This window comes from Pseudophryne corroboree, chromosome 2 (assembly GCF_028390025.1).
Source record: "Pseudophryne corroboree isolate aPseCor3 chromosome 2, aPseCor3.hap2, whole genome shotgun sequence".
Classification (NCBI taxonomy): domain Eukaryota; kingdom Metazoa; phylum Chordata; class Amphibia; order Anura; family Myobatrachidae; genus Pseudophryne; species Pseudophryne corroboree.
Genome location: NC_086445.1, coordinates 880,760,251 through 880,785,671, shown reverse-complemented (window position 1 = coordinate 880,785,671; position 25,421 = coordinate 880,760,251). Strand labels below are relative to the sequence as shown.

Sequence of the window (25,421 nt, the reverse complement as noted above, 5' to 3'; positions counted from 1 at the left end):
GGCAACAACCCAGCAGCTGGACCGCTACCTCTGCCTTTGTGCAAGGAGGAACAGGAGGAGCACTGCCAGAGCCCTGCAAAATGACCTCCAGCAAGCCACAAATGTGCATGTGTCTACTCAAACGATCAGAAACAGACTCCATGAGGGTGGTATGAGGGCCCGACGTCCACAGGTGGGGGTAGTGCTTACAGCCCAACACCGTGCAGGATGTTTGGCATTTGCCAGAGAACACCAAGATTGGCAAATTCGCCACTGGCGTCCTTTGCTCTTCACAGATGAAAGCAGGTCCTCACTGCGCACATGTGACAGATGTGACAGAGTCTGGAGACCCCAAGGAGAACGTTCTGCTGCCTGCTACATCCTCTAGCATGACCGGTTTGGCAGTGGGTCAGTAATGGTGTGGGGTGGCATTTCTTTGGGGGGCCGCACAGCCCTCCATGTGCTCGCCCGAGGTAGCCTGACTGCCATTAGGTACCGAGATGAGATCCTCAGACCCCTTGTGAGACCATATGCTGGTGCGGTTGGCCCTGGGTTCCTCCTAATGCAAGACCCTCATGTGGCTGGAGTGTGTCAGCAGTTCCTGCAAGATGAAGGCATTGATGCTATGGACTGGCCCGCCCGTTCCCCAGACCTGAATCCAATTGAGCACATCTGGGACATCATGTCTCGCTCCATCCACCAACGCTACGTTGCACCACAGACTGTCCAGGAGTTGGCGGATGCTTTAGTCCAGGTCTGGGAGGAGATCCCTCAGGAGACCACCCGCCACCTCATCAGGAGCATGCCCAGGCATTGTAGGGAGGTCATACAGGCACATGGAGGCCACACACACTACTGAGCCTCATTTTGACTTGTTTTAAGGACATTACATCAAAGTTGGATCAGCCTGTAGTGTGTTTTTCCACTTTCATTTTGAGGGTGACTCCAAATCCAGACCTCCATGGGTTAATAAATTTGATTTCCATTGATAATTTTTGTGTGATTTTGTTGTCAGCACATTCAACTATGTAAAGAACAAAGTATTTAATAAGAACATTTCATTCATTCAGATCTAGGATGTGTTATTTTAGTGTTCCCTTTATTTTTTTGAGCAGTGTATATTTAGCATTACATAATGTGTTACATACTGCATATCCGGTGATAAAGAGATAAAAAAGTACATGTATAATTAATGAGGACAGTATTGCAAAGCAGCTAACTTTGAAAATAAATCTTTGTGTGCATTTCTATATTTAGAATCTGTGCTGTGTGATATTGAGGCCGGTGTGTTCTCAGCATACAAGTGGCTTTCTGGTATCTTGTGCTGTCACTGGTAAGGCTGCTACAGTACTGTACGGGATCCGTTTCATTTGCCAGCTGTCGGGATCCCAGCAGTCAAGATGCCAGAATTCCGCCAGCCGGCAATGCCGCCAGCCGGAATACCGGCGCTACAGGACTATTCCCACTCGTGGGTGTCCACGACACCCATAGAGTGGGAATAGATCCTGTGGCGAGCCACTGAGCCTGCAGGATGGCGAGCGCAGCTTGGTGAGGGTAGCACACCCGCAAGGGGACTCTTTGCGCTCGCCTAGGTGCATGCATACTGACGGCCGGGTTTTCTCTGTCGGTATATTGACAGCCGGCATCCCAGCCGCCGGTAAATCATACTGAATCCTACTGTACTTACTCTTTTGGAAACTGGATTTAATGTTCCCTCACCTCTGAACGTTTGGTTTAATTTGTTCTAGGGGTCAATCCAAGTAGGTGCAAGTTTCCTTGTGCGAACTGTGAGTTGCCATTTTCACAGAAAATTAGCAATGCAAATTCATTTGGCAGTCCTATTAAAAAATCTAATTAAAGCAGTCAGAGCTAAACTTCCAGTTTCCTGTGCACTGCCACCTCAGGGTGTGAAAAGGTAGGGAAAATCTTTATGTAAAGGGAAAAAAATGTCTGGACTTGCTACAGAACCCTTTGGACACTCCTACCCCCCAATTACTAGTTAAGCATTTGTAAGTTTTCAATTAGCATTATTGGGCCAAAAATTACGTGTCATTTTTGGGATTAAAAAAATAAATGTCCTTAGATTACCCCCAAATCAACTTTTATGTTAGAGTATGCACCCAAAATTTAATGAGAGCATTTATTTCAGCCAAAAATAATTGCTTTAGAACATTTTTGTTACTTTTTTTACTTTAAAATGGTCGCACATTACCCCAAAAGCACCTTTCCTTCTATCTTTTTCTATATTTTTCATTTAATTCCTTAGTAATTAAATGAAATTTGTGAGCTTTTTACATTCTTTTACTCCTTTAACCACGTAACTGACAATTTTTCCCCAAAAAAAACGCTTAGAAATTGTCTTTTTTTTTAAATGTATTAGTTGAAAAACATGAATTTAATCCTATGCAAAATGATTTTACTGTAGTTGAAAAAGAAAAGAAAAGAAATTTAAAAAGAAATAAAATATAATTTTTTCAAACATCAAAACATCAATTGGGAATATCGCGACCATTGGAACATCGGTAACATCGCAACCATTGCAATTTTACCTTTTAGAGCCCGGACAGCCGCCAGGTACACAGGGGGCTGCTGTACATATACATTACGCCTATATGCTGAACAGCTCAGTATATAGGAGTATACACAATATTTTTACACTGGGTGCAAAATACTCTTATGTTATGGCCCTTGTGTGAGAGAAGACAAGCACCAGCTATCACTGCCTCACAGGGTAGTGAGACTTGACTGCGTTCACCACTACCTCACTACCCAAAGATACATACAGTAACTGCTTTTAAGTCTAATCAGCGAATCCTCTCATTAATAACAAGGTGAAAATTGTACAAAAAGGAGACAACCATTCAAGCATTAAGTCAGTCTAGCTTTTCCAATCTTGCTCCCATATTCCATAGAAACTAGTCACTGATTAGATGTCATGCATTCTAAGGGAGAGCCATTATCTTTTAGTATTGTTAAACTCCTTTCCACCAAGCTAGCTGAACAGCAAGCATTCCACCTCTTGTTTCCATATCCACTGGGTATACCTCCATAACAATTCTAGATTCTGGTTTCTGCATCAGAGGAACGAGGCAGTTCCAGTGTGAGGGCTCGCACAAGTCTACTAGTTTTAGGTAGAGATGAGCGGGTTCGGTTTCTCTGAATCCGAACCCGCACGAACTTCATGTTTTTTTTCACGGGTCCGAGCGACTCGGATCTTCCCGCCTTGCTCGGTTAACCCGAGCGCGCCCGAACGTCATCATGACGCTGTCGGATTCTCGCGAGACTCGGATTCTATATAAGGAGCCGCGCGTCGCCGCCATTTTCACACGTGCATTGAGATTGATAGGGAGAGGACGTGGCTGGCGTCCTCTCCATTTAGATTAGAAGAGAGAGAGAGAGAGAGAGATTGACCTGATTTACTGGAGCTTAGGAGTACTGTAGAAGTGTAGAGAGTGCAGAGTTTACTAGTGACTGACCACAGTGACCACCAGACAGTGCAGTTTTATTTAATATATCCGTTCTCTGCCTGAAAAAAACGATACACACAGTGACTCAGTCACATACCATATCTGTGTGCACTGCTCAGCCCAGTGTGCTGCATCATCTATGTATATATATCTGACTGTGCTCAGCTCACACAGCTTATAATTGTGGGGGAGACTGGGGAGCACTGCAGTGCCAGTTAATAGTTATAGGTTATAGCAGGAGCCAGGAGTACATATTATATTAAAATTAAACAGTGCACACTTTTGCTGCAGGAGTGCCACTGCCAGTGTGACTGACCAGTGACCTGACCACACTGACCACCAGTATAGTTAGTAGTATACTATATTGTGTGATTGCCTGAAAAAGTTAAACACTCGTCGTGTGACTTCACTTGTGTGGTGTTTTTTTTTTATTCTATAAAAAACTCATTCTGCTGACAGACAGTGTCCAGCAGGTCCGTCATTATATAATATATACCTGTCCGGCTGCAGTAGTGATATATATATATTTTTTATATCATTATTTATCATCCAGTCGCAGCAGACACAGTACGGTAGTTCACGGCTGTAGCTACCTCTGTGTCGGCACTCGGCAGTCCGTCCATAATTGTATACCACCTACCCGAGGTTTTTTTTTCTTTCTTCTTTATACATACATACTACTACATCTCTTTATCAACCAGTCTATATTAGCAGCAGACACAGTACGGTAGTTCACGGCTGTAGCAACCTCTGTGTCGGCACTCGGCAGTCCGTCCATAATTGTATACCACCTACCCGTGGTTTTTTTTTCTTTCTTCTTTATACATACATACTACTACATCTCTTTATCAACCAGTCTATATTAGCAGCAGACACAGTACAGTACGGTAGTTCATGGCTGTAGCTACCTCTGTGTCGGCACTCGGCAGTCCGTCCATAATTGTATACCACCTACCCGTGGTTTTTTTTTCTTTCTTCTTTATACATACATACTACTACATCTCTTTATCAACCAGTCTATATTAGCAGCAGACACAGTACGGTAGTTCACGGCTGTAGCTACCTCTGTGTCGGCACTCGGCAGTCCGTCCATAATTGTATACCACCTACCCGTGGTTTTTTTTTCTTTCTTCTTTATACATACATACTACTACATCTCTTTATCAACCAGTCTATATTAGCAGCAGACACAGTACAGTACGGTAGTTCACGGCTGTAGCTACCTCTGTGTCGGCACTCGGCAGTCCGTCCATAATTGTATACCACCTACCCGTGGTTTTTTTTTCTTTCTTCTTTATACATACATACTACTACATATCTTTATCAACCAGTCTATATTAGCAGCAGACACAGTACAGTACGGTAGTTCACGGCTGTAGCTACCTCTGTGTCGGCACTCGGCAGTCCGTCCATAATTGTATACCACCTACCCGTGGTTTTTTTTTCTTTCTTCTTTATACATACATACTACTACATCTCTTTATCAACCAGTCTATATTAGCAGCAGACACAGTACGGTAGTTCACGGCTGTAGCTACCTCTGTGTCGGCACTCAGCAGTCCGTCCATAATTGTATACCACCTACCCGTGGTTTTTTTTTCTTTCTTCTTTATACATACATACTACTACATCTCTTTATCAACCAGTCTATATTAGCAGCAGACACAGTACGGTAGTCCACGGCTGTAGCTACCTCTGTGTCGGCACTCGGCAGTCCGTCCATAATTGTATACCACCTACCCGAGGTTTTTTTTTCTTTCTTCTTTATACATACATACTACTACATCTCTTTATCAACCAGTCTATATTAGCAGCAGACACAGTACAGTACGGTAGTTCACGGCTGTAGCTACCTCTGTGTCGGCACTCGGCAGTCCGTCCATAATTGTATACCACCTACCCGTGGTTTTTTTTTCTTTCTTCTTTATACATACATACTACTACATCTCTTTATCAACCAGTCTATATTAGCAGCAGACACAGTACAGTACGGTAGTTCACGGCTGTAGCTACCTCTGTGTCGGCACTCGGCAGTCCGTCCATAATTGTATATCACCTACCCGTGGTTTTTTTTTCTTTCTTCTTTATACATACATACTACTACATCTCTTTATCAACCAGTCTATATTAGCAGCAGACACAGTACAGTACGGTAGTTCACGGCTGTAGCTACCTCTGTGTCGGCACTCGGCAGTCCGTCCATAATTGTATACTAGTATCCATCCATCTCCATTGTTTACCTGAGGTGCCTTTTAGTTGTGCCTATTAAAATATGGAGAACAAAAATGTTGAGGTTCCAAAATTAGGGAAAGATCAAGATCCACTTCCACCTCGTGCTGAAGCTGCTGCCACTAGTCATGGCCGAGACGATGAAATGCCAGCAACATCGTCTGCCAAGGCCGATGCCCAATGTCATAGTACAGAGCATGTCAAATCCAAAACACCAAATATCAGTAAAAAAAGGACTCCAAAACCTAAAATAAAATTGTCGGAGGAGAAGCGTAAACTTGTCAATATGCCATTTACCACACGGAGTGGCAAGGAACGGCTGAGGCCCTGGCCTATGTTCATGGCTAGTGGTTCAGCTTCACATGAGGATGGAGGCACTCAGCCTCTCGCTAGAAAAATGAAAAGACTCAAGCTGGCAAAAGCAGTAGCACCGCAAAGAACTGTGCGTTCTTCGAAATCCCAAATCCACAAGGAGAGTCCAATTGTGTCGGTTGCGATGCCTGACCTTCCCAACACTGGACGTGAAGAGCATGCGCCTTCCACCATTTGCATGCCCCCTGCAAGTGCTGGAAGGAGCACCCGCAGTCCAGTTCCTGATAGTCAGATTGAAGATGTCAGTGTTGAAGTACACCAGGATGAGGAGGATATGGGTGTTGCTGGCGCTGGGGAGGAAATTGACCAGGAGGATTCTGATGGTGAGGTGGTTTGTTTAAGTCAGGCACCCGGGGAGACACCTGTTGTCCGTGGGAGGAATATGGCCGTTGACATGCCTGGTGAAAATACCAAAAAAATCAGCTCTTCGGTGTGGAGGTATTTCAACAGAAATGCGGACAACAGGTGTCAAGCCGTGTGTTCCCTTTGTCAAGCTGTAATAAGTAGGGGTAAGGACGTTAACCACCTCGGAACATCCTCCCTTATACGTCACCTGCAGCGCATTCATAATAAGTCAGTGACAAGTTCAAAAACTTTGGGTGACAGCGGAAGCAGTCCACTGACCAGTAAATCCCTTCCTCTTGTAACCAAGCTCACGCAAACCACCCCACCAACTCCCTCAGTGTCAATTTCCTCCTTCCCCAGGAATGCCAATAGTCCTGCAGGCCATGTCACTGGCAATTCTGACGATTCCTCTCCTGCCTGGGATTCCTCCGATGCATCCTTGCGTGTAACGCCTACTGCTGCTGGCGCTGCTGTTGTTGCTGCTGGGAGTCGATGGTCATCCCAGAGGGGAAGTCGTAAGACCACTTTTACTACTTCCACCAAGCAATTGACTGTCCAACAGTCCTTTGCGAGGAAGATGAAATATCACAGCAGTCATCCTACTGCAAAGCGGATAACTGAGGCCTTGGCATCCTGGGTGGTGAGAACCGTGGTTCCGGTATCCATCATTACTGCAGAGCCAACTAGAGACTTGTTGGAGGTACTGTGTCCCCGGTACCAAATACCATCTAGGTTCCATTTCTCTAGGCAGGCGATACTGAAAATTTACACAGACCTCAGAAAAAGAGTCACCAGTGTCCTAAAAAATGCAGCTGTACCCAATGTCCACTTAACCACGGACATGTGGACAAGTGGAGCAGGGCAGGGTCAGGACTATATGACTGTGACAGCCCACTGGGTAGATGTATGGACTCCCGCCGCAAGAACAGCAGCGGCGGCACCAGTAGCAGCATCTCGCAAACGCCAACTCTTTCCTAGGCAGGCTACGCTTTGTATCACCGGTTTCCAGAATACGCACACAGCTGAAAACCTCTTACGGCAACTGAGGAAGATTATCGCGGAATGGCTTACCCCAATTGGACTCTCCTGTGGATTTGTGGCATCGGACAACGCCAGCAATATTGTGTGTGCATTAAATATGGGCAAATTCCAGCACGTCCCATGTTTTGCACATACCTTGAATTTGGTGGTGCAGAATTATTTAAAAAACGACAGGGGCGTGCAAGAGATGCTGTCGGTGGCCAGAAGAATTGCGGGACAATTCGGCGTACAGGCACCACGTACAGAAGACTGGAGCACCACCAAAAACTACTGAACCTGCCCTGCCATCATCTGAAGCAAGAAGTGGTAACGAGGTGGAATTCAACCCTCTATATGCTTCAGAGGTTGGAGGAGCAGCAAAAGGCCATTCAAGCCTATACAATTGAGCACGATATAGGAGGTGGAATGCACCTGTCTCAAGCGCAGTGGAGAATGATTTCAACGTTGTGCAAGGTTCTGCTGCCCTTTGAACTTGCCACACGTGAAGTCAGTTCAGACACTGCCAGCCTGAGTCAGGTCATTCCCCTCATCAAGCTTTTGCAGAAGAAGCTGGAGACATTGAAGGAGGAGCTAACACGGAGCGATTCCGCTAGGCATGTGGGACTTGTGGATGGAGCCCTTAATTCGCTTAACAAGGATTCACGGGTGGTCAATCTGTTGAAATCAGAGCACTACATTTTGGCCACCGTGCTCGATCCTAGATTTAAAGCCTACCTTGGATCTCTCTTTCCGGCAGACACAAGTCTGCTGGGGTTGAAAGACCTGCTGGTGAGAAAATTGTCAAGTCAAGCGGAACGCGACCTGTCAACATCTCCTCCTTCACATTCTCCCGCAACTGGGGGTGCGAGGAAAAGGCTCAGAATTCCGAGCCCACCCGCTGGCGGTGATGCAGGGCAGTCTGGAGCGACTGCTGATGCTGACATCTGGTCCGGACTGAAGGACCTGACAACGATTACGGACATGTCGTCTACTGTCACTGCATATGATTCTCTCACCATTGAAAGAATGGTGGAGGATTATATGAGTGACCGCATCCAAGTAGGCACGTCACACAGTCCATACTTATACTGGCAGGAAAAAGAGGCAATTTGGAGGCCATTGCACAAACTGGCTTTATTCTACCTAAGTTGCCCTCCCACAAGTGTGTACTCCGAAAGAGTGTTTAGTGCCGCCGCTCACCTTGTCAGCAATCGGCGTACGAGGTTACATCCAGAAAATGTGGAGAAGATGATGTTCATTAAAATGAATTATAATCAATTCCTCCGCGGAGACATTGACCAGCAGCAATTGCCTCCACAAAGTACACAGGGAGCTGAGATGGTGGATTCCAGTGGGGACGAATTGATAATCTGTGAGGAGGGGGATGTACACGGTGATATATCGGAGGATGATGATGAGGTGGACATCTTGCCTCTGTAGAGCCAGTTTGTGCAAGGAGAGATTAATTGCTTCTTTTTGGGGGGGGGTCCAAACCAACCCGTCATATCAGTCACAGTCGTGTGGCAGACCCTGTCACTGAAATGATGGGTTGGTTAAAGTGTGCATGTCCTGTTTATACAACATAAGGGTGGGTGGGAGGGCCCAAGGACAATTCCATCTTGCACCTCTTTTTTCTTTTATTTTTCTTTGCGTCATGTGCTGTTTGGGGAGGGTTTTTTGGAAGGGACATCCTGCGTGACACTGCAGTGCCACTCCTAAATGGGCCCGGTGTTTGTATCGGCCACTAGGGTCGCTAATCTTACTCACACAGCTACCTCATTGCGCCTCTTATTTTCTTTGCGTCATGTGCTGTTTGGGGAGGGTTTTTTGGAAGGGACATCCTGCGTGACACTGCAGTGCCACTCCTAAATGGGCCCGGTGTTTGTGTCGGCCACTAGGGTCGCTAATCTTACTCACACAGCTACCTCATTGCGCCTCTTATTTTCTTTGCGTCATGTGCTGTTTGGGGAGGGTTTTTTTTAAGGGATATCCTGCGTGACACTGCAGTGACACTCCTAAATGGGCCCGGTGTTTGTGTCGGCCACTAGGGTCGCTAATCTTACTCACACAGCTACCTCATTGCGCCTCTTATTTTCTTTGCGTCATGTGCTGTTTGGGGAGGGTTTTTTGGAAGGGACATCCTGCGTGACACTGCAGTGACACTCCTAAATGGGCCCGGTGTTTGTGTCGGCCACTAGGGTCGCTAATCTTACTCACACAGCTACCTCATTGCGCCTCTTTTTTTCTTTGCGTCATGTGCTGTTTGGGGAGGGTTTTTTGGAAGGGCCATCCTGCGTGACACTGCAGTGCCACTCCTAGATGGGCCCGGTGTTTGTGTCGGCCACTAGGGTCGCTAATCTTACTCACACAGCTACCTCATTGCGCCTCTTATTTTCTTTGCGTCATGTGCTGTTTGGGGAGGGTTTTTTGGAAGGGACATCCTGCGTGACACTGCAGTGACACTCCTAAATGGGCCCGGTGTTTGTGTCGGCCACTAGGGTCGCTTATCTTACTCACACAGTCAGCTACCTCATTGCGCCTCTTTTTTTCTTTGCGTCATGTGCTGTTTGGGGAGGGTTTTTTGGAAGGGCCATCCTGCGTGACACTGCAGTGCCACTCCTAGATGGGCCCGGTGTTTGTGTCGGCCACTAGGGTCGCTTATCTTACTCACACAGTCAGCTACCTCATTGCGCCTCTTTTTTTCTTTGCGTCATGTGCTGTTTGGGGAGGGTTTTTTGGAAGGGACATCCTGCGTGACACTGCAGTGCCACTCCTAGATGGGCCAGGTGTTTGTGTCGGCCACTAGGGTCGCTTAGCTTAGTCATCCAGCGACCTCGGTGCAAATTTTAGGACTAAAAATAATATTGTGAGGTGTGAGGTATTCAGAATAGACTGAAAATGAGTGGAAATTATGGTTTTTGAGGTTAATAATAATATGGGATCAAAATGACCCCCAAATTCTATGATTTAAGCTGTTTTTTAGGGTTTTTTGAAAAAAACACCCGAATCCGACAAAAAAAATTCGGTGAGGTTTTGCCAAAACGCGGTCGAACCCAAAACACGGCCGCGGAACCGAACCCAAAACCAAAACACAAAACCCGAAAAATTTCAGGCGCTCATCTCTAGTTTTAGGTGGTTGGTAAAATTTAAAAAATGGTTAATAAATGTCTACTGTCCTGTTCATCATTACTGATCTTTAAAAACTGAGCTCTCAAACAGGAAACATACTCTTGTGAGTTTGTTTGCATCCCGTTTCACTTTCCTATATAATAAAAGGCTAATGCTGCTCCTCACCTCTATAGGGGAATGCAAGGGTTTTGCACACCTGGTGGCCACTAGATGACGCCCGAAGGAGCAATTCAAGTGTTTCTCCGTTCGAGCATACACAGACGCTGGCACTGCCATTACTTGTATGTTGTTCCATCATTTTGATGGGTTGGTAACTAATATTCACATCCACAACAGTTACCTGCATACAATTTGTAGACCAGCTACATCTATGCCTATGTCCAACTACAGTTGAAGCCAACGTTAGCCAAAACCTTTTTCTTGTGCAATCTTATTCTGAAGATTAATCACAGCAACAACTATATCATATACTGATGCACTTTAAGATAAATGTTATAAATGCTCATGGTTTACTTTAAATATATTCTAGTGCCTTACATAATATAAATGAGATGAGATAATTGAGTTATAGAATTGTTTCCCATAATCAGAAAGGTGCCAAACTGTGACCATTAGTGACATGCTCCTGTTTCCTAAAGGATGGGAAACAAAACAAGATACTGTCTTCATAAGGGCATTAAGCCAGAGGTTCCCTATGCATGCAAAAGTAAGGAATCAGGCGCTTTTATACAGCATCACCAAGCTCAGATCTTATCTTTCATAGTGTCACCTCTTCTTTCTTATTGCTTTTCTTTCTATGTAGTGACCTGGTAATCAGAGTAATGGACTGTCATGCAACATTTACGAAATGCGGTAACAATATAGGCCATTTGTCAAAGGCATTTCCAGCTGCCGATATTTAATACTAAAACAGCAGCTTTAAGCTTACCTGCCACGCAAGACACATCTGTCAGTTACTTCCCAAACAGCCCTGGTCATCTTAATTGTGCTTTTAAAATGATAGCATGCATGTATTCATGCCATACTGTACAACAGGATTGTATGATGATAGTATTAAGCTGTATTATGGAAAACTTTACTGTTTTGGACATCCCTGGTGATTTTACTTCCTTTGGTAAATAAGATGAACAAGAATTTGCTGGTGGAGAAACAGTTATACAGTATCTCTGTGGCTTTTTAAATCAGAATTGGTTGCATAGCAATTACTGTCATGAGCAAGCAAGAGTGTAGCTACCATAGATGCAGGGAGTGCCAGGGGCACCGACAGCTTGCCGGGCCGTGGTACAGGGAGAGGGCAAGGCCAGTGGGGGGAGGTGTGGCCAGGCCTGGTTCTTAAAGAAAATGACAAATTAAATTAAAGTGTGGCCGTGAAGCACTTGGGTTGGGTCTGATCGGACAGCATTGCATTCCCACATAGGGAGAGACAGGACTGACTGCTGCTGCAGCTGCATCTCTCCCCAGCCCAGCAGTACGCTCTCTCTCTCCCGTTCAGGAAGTGTGGCTCTCTGCAGAAGGGGGGGGGGGGGGGGGGGGCAGTGGAACTTGGGACCCTGCCGGGCCTCTCCAACATGCCTGGGACCTGGTAAAGAGTACTCACTCCCCTGCCCCCATCCCTACTATGGTTCAGAAAATAAACTAGGGCACTATTATGGTGCATAACAGTAACTAGGGCACTACTGTGGTTCATAAAATAAACTAGGTCACTATTATTATTATTATTATTATTATTAACAGTTTCTTATATGAATGTGTGGAATGTACAGTGGGGATGTAATTGGATAAGAAACGTTTATCAGGGTTATGTGGGCTGTTCCGAATTTTGATAAGTTTGCCTGAAGAGGTGAGTTTTCAGGGATCACTTGAAGGTTTGGAGACTAGAGAGTCTTATTATGCGTGGGAGGGCAATCCACAGGGTATGGGGCATAACAGTAACTAGGGCATTACTATGGTTCATAAAATAAACTAGAGCACTACTTTGGGGCATAACAGTTACTAAAGCACTGTTCAGAAAATGGACTAGGGAACTAGGTGCGTAGAGGTTTCTCTCTATAAGCATTGGGACATGGGCACCTTCAAAATGTTGCTGTGATGCCCACAAAGTTCTGGCTATGCTGCTGGTCATGAGGTTAAAGTTTGATTTGTAACAAAACTTTGAATGAATGGTAAATATGGGTGAGAAATGCGCTTAGTTTGGTCTGTGATGTCAAATATTTTTACTACAAACTATTATGTCAAAATCACAAAGATTTCATTCATTTTGCATCTTAGGCCAAACATAAAGCTCTAGAAATTACGAGCAATTGTTTGTCAAGTAGCTAGTCACAATCTTGTGAAGATGAAGCAACTATAGATGAGCAGCTATCTCCCATTAGCTGCCAGCTCCAAAAAGTCATTGTGGAGTCAACTCTGTTTGAGAGGTGTCTAGAAATGGGGTTCTTATGGTATTATGGGGCTATACTGTGACCTTTATATATTATATGTAGATAGTCACGCTTAGATACCCCTTTGTTTACCTACAGATGACATCATCATTATTTCCAATGAGTTTATCTTTTATATATTATATGTAGATAGTCACGCTTAGATACCCCTTTGTCTACCTACAGATGACATCATCATTATTTCCAATGAGTTTATCTTTTATATATTATATGTAGATAGTCACGCTTAGATACCCCTTTGTTTACCTACAGATGACATCATCATTATTTCCAATGAGTTTATCTTTTCTTGTGATGTTCTAATATATTAAATTACTGTGATGAAGCACAGTTGAATATGTGTTTCCAGTGGCTTTATTGGTAAACTGTTTATTGTATCATTTTTTTCCATGCATATTTACAACACCTACATACATAGCTGCTCGACCCACTGCAGTGTCTATTTTATTTTCAAACTTGCAAATTCAGTTTTAAAAATGTGGATTACGCATACCAAATGGGTGCATAGTCGGTAAATATAAATATCAGAATTAAAATTGTCCTCACGAGTATTATTTAAGAAATATTAATCAAGTAATACTGTATTATTTTATTTTTGAAAAGGCAAAAGTCAATACAATAAACTGCTGAGAATCTATTTTGCTAAAAGCAACTAAAAAAATAAAAATGACCCTGATCATAGATAGACTGCGAATTCAGCATTTCAAAGTCATAAACGCTGGCATAGTGGTTAGCATTGCTGCCTCACAGTGCTAGGGTCATGCATGTGAATCTTGCATAAAGTACTGTCTAGGTGGATTTGTATGTTCTCCATATATTTTTTTGGGGTTCTCTCCACAATTCAAAAACTCACTGGTAGGTAAATTGGCTGCTGACTAAAATGGGCTCTAGCATATTTGTGTGCGCTTGTGTGTCAGGGAATTAGACTGGGAGCTCCAGTGGCGCAGGAACTGTAGGGAGCAGCATAATATGTTGGCGCTATAAAAATTAAGTGTGATAATAAAAATATCATATGGCCATTTTATTTAATTATATAATTCCATGGGAAGGCCACATAAATACTATTAAATGATGCATGTTGAGCAAGCATTTTGTGTACCAAAATCTCAGATGTGTAAACCTCTTAAGTGTGGAGAGATAGAACAGGGTAGGCAAGTGTATGTTGGCTAGAGTAAGGGCATGTTCACATTAATGTAGCACAGTGGTAGCTGAGGTTTGGGACACCCAGTGCTGCCAACAGCCTGCCCCAAAGTGGCGTGGCCTTGCTTGAAGGGGCATGGCCTGGTGGGAAGTTTCTTTACTGATGTCACTTCGGGGCATGGCCTTATGGGAAGTCCACTATTTACATCACTCTGTGGGCGTACGTAGCATCCCCAGAGATGCTGGGATGCCCATAGAGACTCTGCACTACCAGCTCCTTTTCAGTGACAGGAGCCAGGTGCTGCAGGATAACATCACTGTGGAGGAGACACATTTCGGTGTCACATCTTGGAAGGGTGACACCCGGTTGCTGTCCGCACCTCCATTCTCACACTTGTGACTAGAGGAGGTTTGGACATTTTACAGCCCTGGGATCTGGCTTATTGTCCTAAACACTCTTCTTTTAGTGCCAGATTCAGAGTTGGACACAATGTTGAGGTTTGTGGATCTGAGTGATGAATTGCACATGCATCACAGTCTCACTGCGCATTTGCGGTGATTGGTTAGTGATGGCGGATACAGTGAGGATTTATTCGTAATGTAAGTGATAGGCAGTGAGTATTTGTGGGAGTTAATGGCGGGAGGCTACAAAAACGGAGGCATATCGTGATCATTCCGGGGGCTTGTCTGAGCCTGTGACTGCGTCTTGATATGCAATTGTAAAGGCTCCGGCAGCGTACTTGCGACAGACAAGGTTGCTCAGAGGTCCAATGGCGCAACCGATGTGGAACCGATGATGCGAATTTGTGCGCAAGCGGTGGATCAGAGATACAGTTAGTGGGTGGCTGTAACATTAGCATATTTTATAGATCCACTGTGTCCGCAGTTGGTATACATGCTTATAAGAAAGAGCTGCAGTTAACACATATACATTTTGGCTGGAAGTCACTGTTTTATAGTCGTATGTGGCTCAATGCTGCTGCTCACAGCTGAATTCTAGATGACTTTTAACTGTACATACCAAATAGATTGAAAAGTCCATGATCCTCCCTGAGGCCATGCCTTACAGTCAACTAAGAAGATTCTTTTTTTATTAATTAATATTTAAAGAACTCTCTTGCAACCTAATATTTACTGTAAATCAGAAGCCTGGGGAAACAGTTCAAGAGATTAAAATGTTGATAGTTTATTAAATCATTTATATCATATTTTTGTATATATCGTTCACAGAAACATTGGGTCTCATTTTTAAATTGCAGATCAACCACAGCCCATTGTAAAATCCTCTTTGGAGGAGCTGAGCACCTACAGTATGTTTCCATCAAAGCCCACAGGCTTATAGACCAAGATGATGGCATTCACACTGTAAAAAGAGCCTTGGAATGGCCAATGGGAGGAGGAGGCGCACACCTGCACCCACTAAGTTTTACATTTGCAAAGTAATATCATTGCTATGTAATAAAGGGTGGCGAGGGTCCAAAGTCTAACTGCAATTTCACACCAGCTCTGATTGGGCTGTGTCCTATATTTTTATTGTGATAGATTTTGCACTTTTTAGCCAACTATCCTTCAGAGAAGGATTAGGATAAGTTGAGCAGCATTTTGGGATATAAATAAATATATATATATATAAGTTTCATTTAATGAAATGTATGGTTCTAAAGTGGAAGGAAGTTGGATTTGAGATATGATCTTAAAGCACAGCAAAGCCATTGAGATTTTCTGTCTCTCAGTAAACCTGGTTTGCAGTGTTTCTTCCAGAAGTAGAGAGTAAGCTTGAACCTTTATACCCAGCAAGCCCTTCTGCATTTTTTTATTCTCGAACTGTGCATCCAATGTATACATTAAATCACTTACTATGACCTAATACCCAGTGGGGCTATTTAAAATTTTCTAAAACAAAGTACAGTAAATGGAGATTAGACCCCGTTGCTACTAATGTCACCTATTACTAACATTAGCTTGTGTTGCAGTGGCATTTAATTTGCATACTATGGGTAAATTCATTGCTAAAGCCTATGGTAAGCTCCAAATGCTAGCAACTACCACAAGACTAATGCGTTTCACATGCATTTTCACTGAAGTTTTTACTAATGCAAAAAAATTGTTATTCTTCATACATGGTTTTAAGCTGACATTTATTAAATACATTATCATTCTCAATTATAATTCAAATAGTTTTCATGAAATATAATATATATGATAGATCTGTAACCTGGTGAAACAGTTTGACTGGTTTACAAATGAATTATCCAGTTGGCATGATTTCACAAATACTTAGCCCACTATACATATGCGGGCGGATGTGTGCAATGCAGTTTTGCAGACAGAACTTGCATTTGTTCCTGCGCATGTTCTATATCTGAACATATACATCTACAGGAAAATCAGATTTTTACACTTTTGGGTGAATGGGTGTAATGGGGCGCATATAGGTTAAAAATAGTGAGGGTGTTCAAGGGTGTAGAATTGTGGGCTAAGCAGAGTTGTCTGCTTGCAGAAGTTTGTCTTTTCAGGCAGTGCCCCATGACTGTGATGATGGCTCTGAAAGCAAACATATAGAGGAGGTGTGGTCACATTAATGCATATATGGTGATCATCTGCATTTAATTCCATGCTCACAATTTCAAATGGAACTTGCATTCAGTTCTGCATCACCGTGCCATATCAGGGCTTTACAGTGCCCTATACTGGCCATGCTCCCTGAGTGCATGATGTCATGACATCATGCAGATATACCTGTAGTGGAGCCACCAGCCGCCGGGAAGAACGGCACTGCGTGGAGCATCCTGATGATGCTCCGGTGGGTCATACAATCTTCAGTGTGCATGCCTGCAACATACAAAGGATGGTCCAGTCAACACTGCAGCAGCGATACTGGCTGCTAGGTGCCAATCCAGGCACTGCCAGATGCAGGGACTGTGGGGCAGTTAGAGTACTACCCACAAAGCCCTGCGCTCTGTGCGAAGCCACCGCTCCCACACCCCTAGCTGCGGCCCTGCTGCATCAACTCAATTATCCAATTATACAGTATATAAATGTTGAGCTTTTTATGGGAATGATAGAAATATGATTCAGATTTCAGACTCAAATTGCATAAAATACATGAATATGAATATTACACTGTAAGTAATGCAGAGATAATGAACATAAATAATCGGTACAATCAGGGGCGGATCCAGAAGAAAATGATAGGGGGGGCACCATGGAAGGGGCAAGTACATTTGCGTGCGGCTTCGGTGCATGTGAGGTGGGGCAGGGGGCAGCGTGTGAGGGTCAGCGGGCAGTGTGTGAGGTGCTGGGTACAGGGGGAAGCGTGTGAGGGGCAGGGGGCAGCGTGTGAGGGGCAGGGTATAGGGGGCAGCGTATGAGGAGCAGGGGGCAGGGTGTGAGGGGCAGGGTGTGAGTGGCAGGGGGCAGCGTGTGAGGGGCAGGGGGCAGGAGGCAGCATGTGAGGGACAAGGTGTGAGAGGCAGGGTGCAGTGTGTGAGGGGCAGTTGGCCCCCAGTAATAATGTCCCCCAGTAGTTTGCCCCCAGTAGATGCCCCCCAGTAATTATGTCCTCCAGTAGTTTTCCCCCAGTAGTAATGCCCCCCAGGAGTGTGCCCCCAATAGATGACCCCCTCAGTAGTAATGCCCCCAGTAGATGCCCTCCAGTAATAATGCCCCCAGTAGATGCCACCAGTAATAATATCCCCCAGTAGTTTGCCCCCAGTAGATGCCCCCCAGTAAAAATGTCCCCAAGTAGCTGACCCCAGTAGTAATGCCCCCCAGGAGTTTGCCCCCGATAGATGACCCCCCAGTAGTAATGCCCCCAGTAGATGCCCCACAGTAATAATGCCCCTAGTAGTAAAACCCCCAGTAGATGCCACCAGTAATAATGTCCCCCAGTAGTAATGCCCCCAATAGATGACCCCCCAGTAGTAATGCCCCCCAGTAATAATGCCCCAGTAGTTTGCCCCAGTAGTAATGCCCCCCAGTAGTAATGCCCCTTGTTGATGCCCCCACCAGTAGTAGATGCCCCCGCTGCACTAAGGAAGAAAAAAAACATCATAGATGCCCCCGCTGCACTAAGGAAGAAAAAAAACATAATCTTCCGCTTCCAGACCGTTGCAGTCCTCCTCTCCTGGCATCCGCTCCTCAGCACTATGAGAGAGACGTCATCATGACTGACGTCTCTCCCATAGCACAGTCCGCACAGTGACAGCGCCGGAAGCCGGCAGTACTGAGCTCCTGCCTCCAGCTCACGGTGAGGAGAGACAGGCGCCCGCTGGTAACACAATGTCAGCGGGCGCCCGTCATCTCCCTGTGCGGCGCCGGGGGACAAATAGGATTGGGGCCACAAATGACAGGGGAGGCATGGGCCCGAGTGCCCCCCCCCCCTGGATCCGCCACTGGGTACAATATACTGAAATGCAAATGCTGAGTATGAGCCCTTGTAATATTATATCACCTTGTAATTGATTTTCTGGTTCCTTTCATAGGTTTTTTATCCAGCCAGAATTTAGTGGATTCATTGATAATGCAGGATCAATCGAACATGACTTTTACATCAGGATCTCTGGATAGTGACTGTTCTCCCATAAACCAATCAGAGGAGAGGATACAGGATCAAACAGGTTCCATGACAGCTGGTTTGTCAATGGTAAGTAAAACTGTACACCTAACTATTGAACTAATACATAACAAATAATATTGAAAATTTATTGGAAAATAGTTTATAACTAACATACAATTTGAATTTCATTTAGACAATTACGTTATTAGTGAGTTTCAAAATGTGCTCTAATCTGGGTAGTAAGAATGTATAAACCCGCTAATGCACAAAGGAAGTCCATTTAGGGAGTGTTTCTTGTATGGTTTTCAACTGTACATGCTTCAGATCCAAGCACAACGTATATACAGGTGATGCAGAGTCATACCCATCACAGTTTCATCTCTACTTGTAACTGAAGGGTCTTAAATGAGTTGTAACTGGGTGTCCTTACATAGGCAGAGTATAGTGAGAGTGAGCAGTGGTGTCAAGAGGTGGGGTAAGTGGGTACTCTTTCCTCGGGCCCTGGTTGGTTGGAGGGGTTGCATACCTCCCAACTGTCCCGAATTTTGAGGGACAGTCCCGTTTTTTTTGTACTGTTCCGCTGTCCTTCCCGCGGGCTACAGTGTCCCGTGGTGTGGGGGGGGGGGGGGGGCAGTTGGGAGGCTACCTGTCACTCATGGAGTCGCTGCTGTAGCAGTGCACGTGCACAGTGTCTAAATATGGAAGGCAGAGAGGCTGGGGGCATGGTCAGCAGCTCCCAGAATGCTGAACATGCCCGCATAGTGATGAAAATGGGGGTGTGCCTCCAGATTGTGGCATTGACACAAAGCCACGCCCCTTTACATGAGGCCACACCCATTTTCATTTGCTGGTGCATCTCTGGCATGCAGATAGACAGTAAGGGGGGAATTCAAATGTTTTAAAAGTCAGTTGGGTGTCTGTTTTTTCCTATCTAATAGACAGGAAAAAACAGACACCCAACCGACTTTTCAAACATTTGAATTACCCCCTAAGAATGCTGGGAAGTATGGGTCTGCCCCCACACCTTCCACGTTCCAGACAGTGGCACTTCGGACAAGGGAGAAAGAGGACTGACTGCTGCCACTGCCTTTCTCCCCAGCCCAGCACACAGCACACTGAAACCAGCGTCCCCCTGTGCGGCACACACCCGCTTCATGGCCGCACATAAGCTACCATTTTTTTATATTCTATAAGGTGGGGGTCTGACCACACCTCCCCGCATTGACACCCCCACCCCCAGTACCAGGGCACGGCAGATCTGTCGGCGACCCTAAGAGTGGGTTGATGGAATCATGGGCTATGTAGAATTCGGCATATGTGTAAATATACCTGTCTTCAAACTGATCTTTTGGATCTAGAACAGGGTTAGTTTAAGTGCACATATAATGAGATGAAGGATATGAAAGCAAATGTACCGAAAGGGGTGGTTCACTCGTGTAGAAGTGTACAGCTCTGTGTACAGTGGAATATATATACAGTGTTGGACTAGGGCATGAAGGGCAGTGGTAGGGGTAGGGGTCCATGTTTAGGGGTGTGGCCAGTCTCCAGAGGAGGTGTGGTCACTCACCATAAAGGCTTAGCTAAACAATAGCGACTTCATGGTCTGAGCCCCTTGATAAATATACACAGTAAGTACTGCTAGTGTATGCATCATAATGTACCAGATTAATAACAGCAATGCACTGTAGAAAATACACCATAGTTCTGTGCAGTATAGTATAACATATGTATAATGTATAATTAGTACACAGTCTGGAAACTGATCCCTAGAGGTTGAGGAGGGGGGGGGGGGTGGCAGTGGGGCCCACCGGGAGTTTTCCTGGAGGCTAGTCTGGCCCTGTATACATATCTTTTTCCATGTACATAATCCAGGAGCAAACTGTTTAACTGCCCAGCCAACTTAAACAGCAGCCATAAAATATAAAGAAAAAAAAACTGAAAAAAATATTCAACAATTAGTGAGCATCACATAAAAAATAACACATTTAATATATAGACAATACAAAGAAAGCAAGGAGAGGCAGAGGGTGACTGTGGAGGCCAGGGGAAGGCAGAAGGAGACAGGGAGAGGCAGTGAGTGACAGGGAGAGGCAGTGGTTGACAGGGGTACAAGCACAATGTCCTGCGCGGTGTGGAGAACAGGGAATGTGTACCTTGGTGGGGGCAGGAACACAGCGGTCTATGCTCTGTCTGTTTCAGGGGCCACTGCTCCTTGTGCTTTCCTCAGTTTGGCACTCGGTCAGACAGACTCTGACAGCAGGGCCGTAACTAGGTGTGCGTGTACGGTGCCTTGCCCACCGCGCATTTGCAGTGTGGGCGCACCGTTCGCTATCCCACCGAGTGGCCGCCGGTGTATGTGCCTGCGCTGTACATATGTAGGCAGCACAGGGCACACTGTCTACCTCATGTGCTCCGCCCCCGCTCCCATCTCTGCTGTAATAGGGGGATAAGTCAGCGGCTGTCAGACAGGGTAGCAGCGGCGGACTGGGTACGCTCACACCCGCTCCGATGCCTTCTCTGTCTGATCGCCTGGCCCGCACCCATTCTGCAACAGCGTGGATTTAGATGCATAGTTACGGGAGCGGAGCAGTCCAGGATGACTGGTCTAAACAGCCGCTGCTCTGGATGAATGAGGCCAGCCCCTTTTAGCCTATGCTTTGCTTTAATGGTGGCTGGCCCCTCCCCTGGGACCAGCCACAAATGAGCTGAGCCCCATTGCTGCCGGACCCTCCTCACCTGTCTTTCAGCAGTCAGTCTCTTCCTTATGTATGTCCCTCTACTCTCCTCCCAACCGGGTGTTCTTCAGTATGCCGGCTGTCGGGATCCTGGCGCACAGTATTCCTGGCGCCGGAATCCGACAGCCGGCATACCAACACTTATTCTCCCTCGTGGGGGTCCACGACCCCCCTGGAGGGAGAATAAAATAGCGTGGCGAGCGCAGCGTGCCCGCAAGGGGCACATTTGCGCTCGCCACACTGTCGGTAAGCCGGCGGTCGGGCTCCCAGCGCCGGTATGCTGGTCGCCGGGAGCCAGACCGCCGGCCTACCATACTACACCCCTCCCAACCAGCATTCATTACAAAACAAGGTTATGCTGTTTCCTGTCTTGTAAACCTGGTGAATGCCAGGAGGAGGTGGTGAAGAGGAGGGTTAGTGTATATTTGTACATAAAAAAATCTCTCTCTCTCTCTCTCTCTCTCTCTCTCTCTCTCTCTCTCTATATATATATATATATATATATATATATATATGTATATGTATATATATATATATATATATATATATATACATACACACACACATATATGTATGTACAGTATTTATATCCACTCACATATATAAACTGTGTGTTTGTTTATTTTTATATATATATATATATATATATATATATATATATATATACACACAAACAAATATAAAACCATAGCACTCGCCACCCCAGAGGCGGGGTGCAATGTCTGCACTCACCACTCATAGGGTGGGGTGCATGTAGCCCATGGCCACCTACTTAAATATATACAAACAGAAAATTCAGCACTCACCATAGCAAGCTCACTTATCCTCACAACATCAATAAATAAATGATGGGGGTTTAGTTAGTGAATTGGCCAATGCACGGAAGCCTGCAAACCGATCACCAAGCTACGCCACCCAAGGTATGTGGCAAAGGCACATTAAACCAAGTAGGCATATTTGCAGTTATGTGTGATACAGTTGCCAGGTTTTAATTTTTGAGACTTTGTGATAGTGTAGGACCTGCATGAAGGTGGGGTACCTTGGCGAGCGGTATGCATGCTTCCGTGCATTGGCCAATTCACTAACTAAACCCCCATCATTTATTTATTGATGTTGATAGGATAAGTGAGCTTGCTATGGTGAGTGCTGAATTTTCTGTTTGTATGTATATATATATATATATATATATATATATATGACACTTCAATAACTTATAAATATGCAGCTCTTAATTTCAGCTTTTCAGGATGATGTACCACTTCTTCAGGAAAATGACTGGGTACGTCACCCTGAAACGTTGAAAATAAAAGCTGCATATTTCTAAGTTCCTAAAGTGCTATGCCTTTTCACATTGGATCTACATAATACATGGCAAATGCACCCAGGCAGTTGTACTGATCATTGTGAGTGCTATCTATCTATCTATCTATCTATCTATCTATATATATATATATATATATATATATATATATATATATGTGTGTGTGTGGGTGTACTGTGTATGTATATATATATATATATATATATATATATAAATGTATATACATGTGTGTGTGTATTGATCTATATATATATATATATATATATATATATAGGAGCGGTTCTTGGTGCGGGCAAGCAGTGCCTGCGCCTGGGGCGCTGCGGCCTGGGGGCGCGGCCGCAGTCACCCCGCAGGCACCCGCCACCTACCCGCACCCCACTCCCTGGCTGCAGCAGATGCCGTGGGCTGTGTGGGCGTCCGCTGCAGCCGGCGCACCTGTCAGACACTAGAGGTCATTATTGACCTCTAGTGTCTGCACGGCGCTGCTATGGGAGAGACGTCATGACGTCTCCCCCATAGAGAGGAGCCGCGGGCGGCCAGACGGAGCAGCAGCAGCGGTCGGGAAGCAGGAGCGGGGCTGGTAAGTATTGTTTTTTTTGTGTGTGTTTGTAAGCGGCTACTAAGGGGCACATCAACAGGGGGCACAACTACTGGGGGCACAGCGACAGGGGGCACAACTAAAGGGGAAAATCTACTGGGGGCATAGCTATAGGGGGCACATCTACTGGGGAAAATCTACTGGGGGCATAGCTAAAGGGGGCAAATCTACTGGGGGCATAGCTACATGGGGCAAATCTACTGGCGGCAGATCAACTGGGGGCACAACTACTTGGGGAAAATCTACTGGGGGCACAGCTACTGGGGGCATAACTGTGGCCATGCCCCTCCCCTATGATGCCACGCCCCTATTTTTTGATGTGTATTAACTGTTTTACCACTGGGGTGGCGCCAGTGGAAACTTTTGCACTGGGTCCCACAAGGTGTAGAACCGGCCCTGTATGTATATATATATATATATATATATATATAGTTCCACTGTAGTGTGGAGAGAAAGCAGTACTCCAGAGCCTTGAAAAAATAATGTTTTATATAATGTGTATAACATGCTCTACCTGGCGTAATGTGTATAATGGGATGCCCCTGGCATAATGTGTATAATGGGCTCTACCTAACTCAATGTGTTTATATGATGTGTTTAATGTGCTCTACCTGGCGTAATGTGTATGAAAGGATGTACCTGGCGTAACGTGCATAAGGGGCTCTATTCTGTGATGTAATGTGTATAACAAGCACTACTGTGGGGTGTAATGTTAATTGACACTATTCTGTGGCAACGCCACATCCTTATATTTTTGTTGTGCTCCTTCGGTGCGCTGTGTCCAAATTTTAAAAATGGGGGGGGGGGCACCAATTCTCTTTCTTGCACAGGGCACCAAAATGTCTAGTTACGGCACTGTCTGACAGTGCCTTTTATAGTGGGTGTGAGTTGCCTTTAATTCAGAGACAGCAGTGAATCAGAAAAAATGTACAACTGTCTGTTAATTAGAGGCAATATGTGGCTGTGATCATCAGCACTGATAGGTGGCACATCTCCTCTATCAGTCTGGAACACACAAGGTCAGTCCTGACTCCCTAAGGTAAGAGGCAGGTCCCTCAGGTAGTGGGGCCCACCCTGCTCTCTGCACTAGGCCATGCATCCGACATTGCTCAAAATAGTCTGTGGGGTTCCAGATAACTCATTGCTGGTTTTGGCAGCAGTGGGTGCCTTTATCCTCCGGTGCCCAGGTGCAATGCACCTGCTGCACCAACGGTAGTTCCGCACCTGATAGATACATACATGTTATAAACTTACATTACTGATTTTTTTTATTAATTAGGACTTGATTTTAAGTGCTTACTTTTTTTAATGTATTTTTATTTTGCATTGAACTCTGCACCGCCACTTATTGTGGCACATACAGGCTTGGTTCTTTAGACAGCTTCTTGGATGATTAGGATCTGACACTGAAAACAGTCATTCATATACAGTAAATCAATGATAAGGGAATGAAAAAAGCAAGGATGAATGATTCATTAGTGAAATCTCTGCAGTCAGTAGTGAAAGTGTTTTAGTGCAGTGGTCGTATCCATCCGAGGCTGACACTACTGGAAAGTATTGCCTTGCAACAGGACCACGGAGCTCCACAATTAAATAAAATGGGATTAGACTCATTATTCCAAACAGTAAAAGGTGCCCAATTAGGCTCAAATGGGGCTGATTCCAAGCCAGAGGCAAAGGGGCTGTGTTTGTGTGATGTCATGGAAGCCAGATATACTGCCTTATGCTAATGCTAGTTTCTGCAGGTCTAATGCAAGGATCTGTGCGGCTTCAAGCAGATAGCTGGGCAATCCACTGTTTCGCTAAGGTGAGATTGGTGTTCGGCTACAATTAGGGTTAGGCTGGGGCCACACATAGCGGCCAAGCGGGTCCCGTTCAGCGGGACCCGCTTGGCCGCAAGGAGACTGCAAATGGGCGCCACATGCTGCGGTTGGGCCGGACGGCAGGACAATAGGATTTCAGTATAAACACATACATTTCAAAACACAAAACCCCACTCCCGGCCACGCGGGTCCCGTTCAGCGGGACCCGCTTGGCCACTATGTGTGGCCCCAGCCTTAGGGTTAAGCTGCATACACACTGGGCAT

General features: G+C 45.3%; 1 protein-coding gene across 2 annotated transcripts in view; it reads left to right on the top strand.

Moving 5' to 3' along the window:
- The window catches only part of FOXN1 (forkhead box N1), a 284,468-nt gene that overhangs the window by 159,858 nt on the left and 99,189 nt on the right, over positions 1-25,421 (top strand). Inside the window, exons 1-2 of one of the 2 annotated variants that reach the window (XM_063955983.1) lie at positions 18,346-18,520; positions 18,607-18,767. In XM_063955983.1, coding sequence (XP_063812053.1) covers positions 18,645-18,767 — 123 coding nt within the window. In that variant the 5' untranslated portion in view covers positions 18,346-18,520; positions 18,607-18,644. Of the gene's footprint in view, positions 1-18,345; positions 18,521-18,606; positions 18,768-25,421 lie in introns of those variants that run through there. The other variant, XM_063955982.1, reaches the window with a different exon arrangement.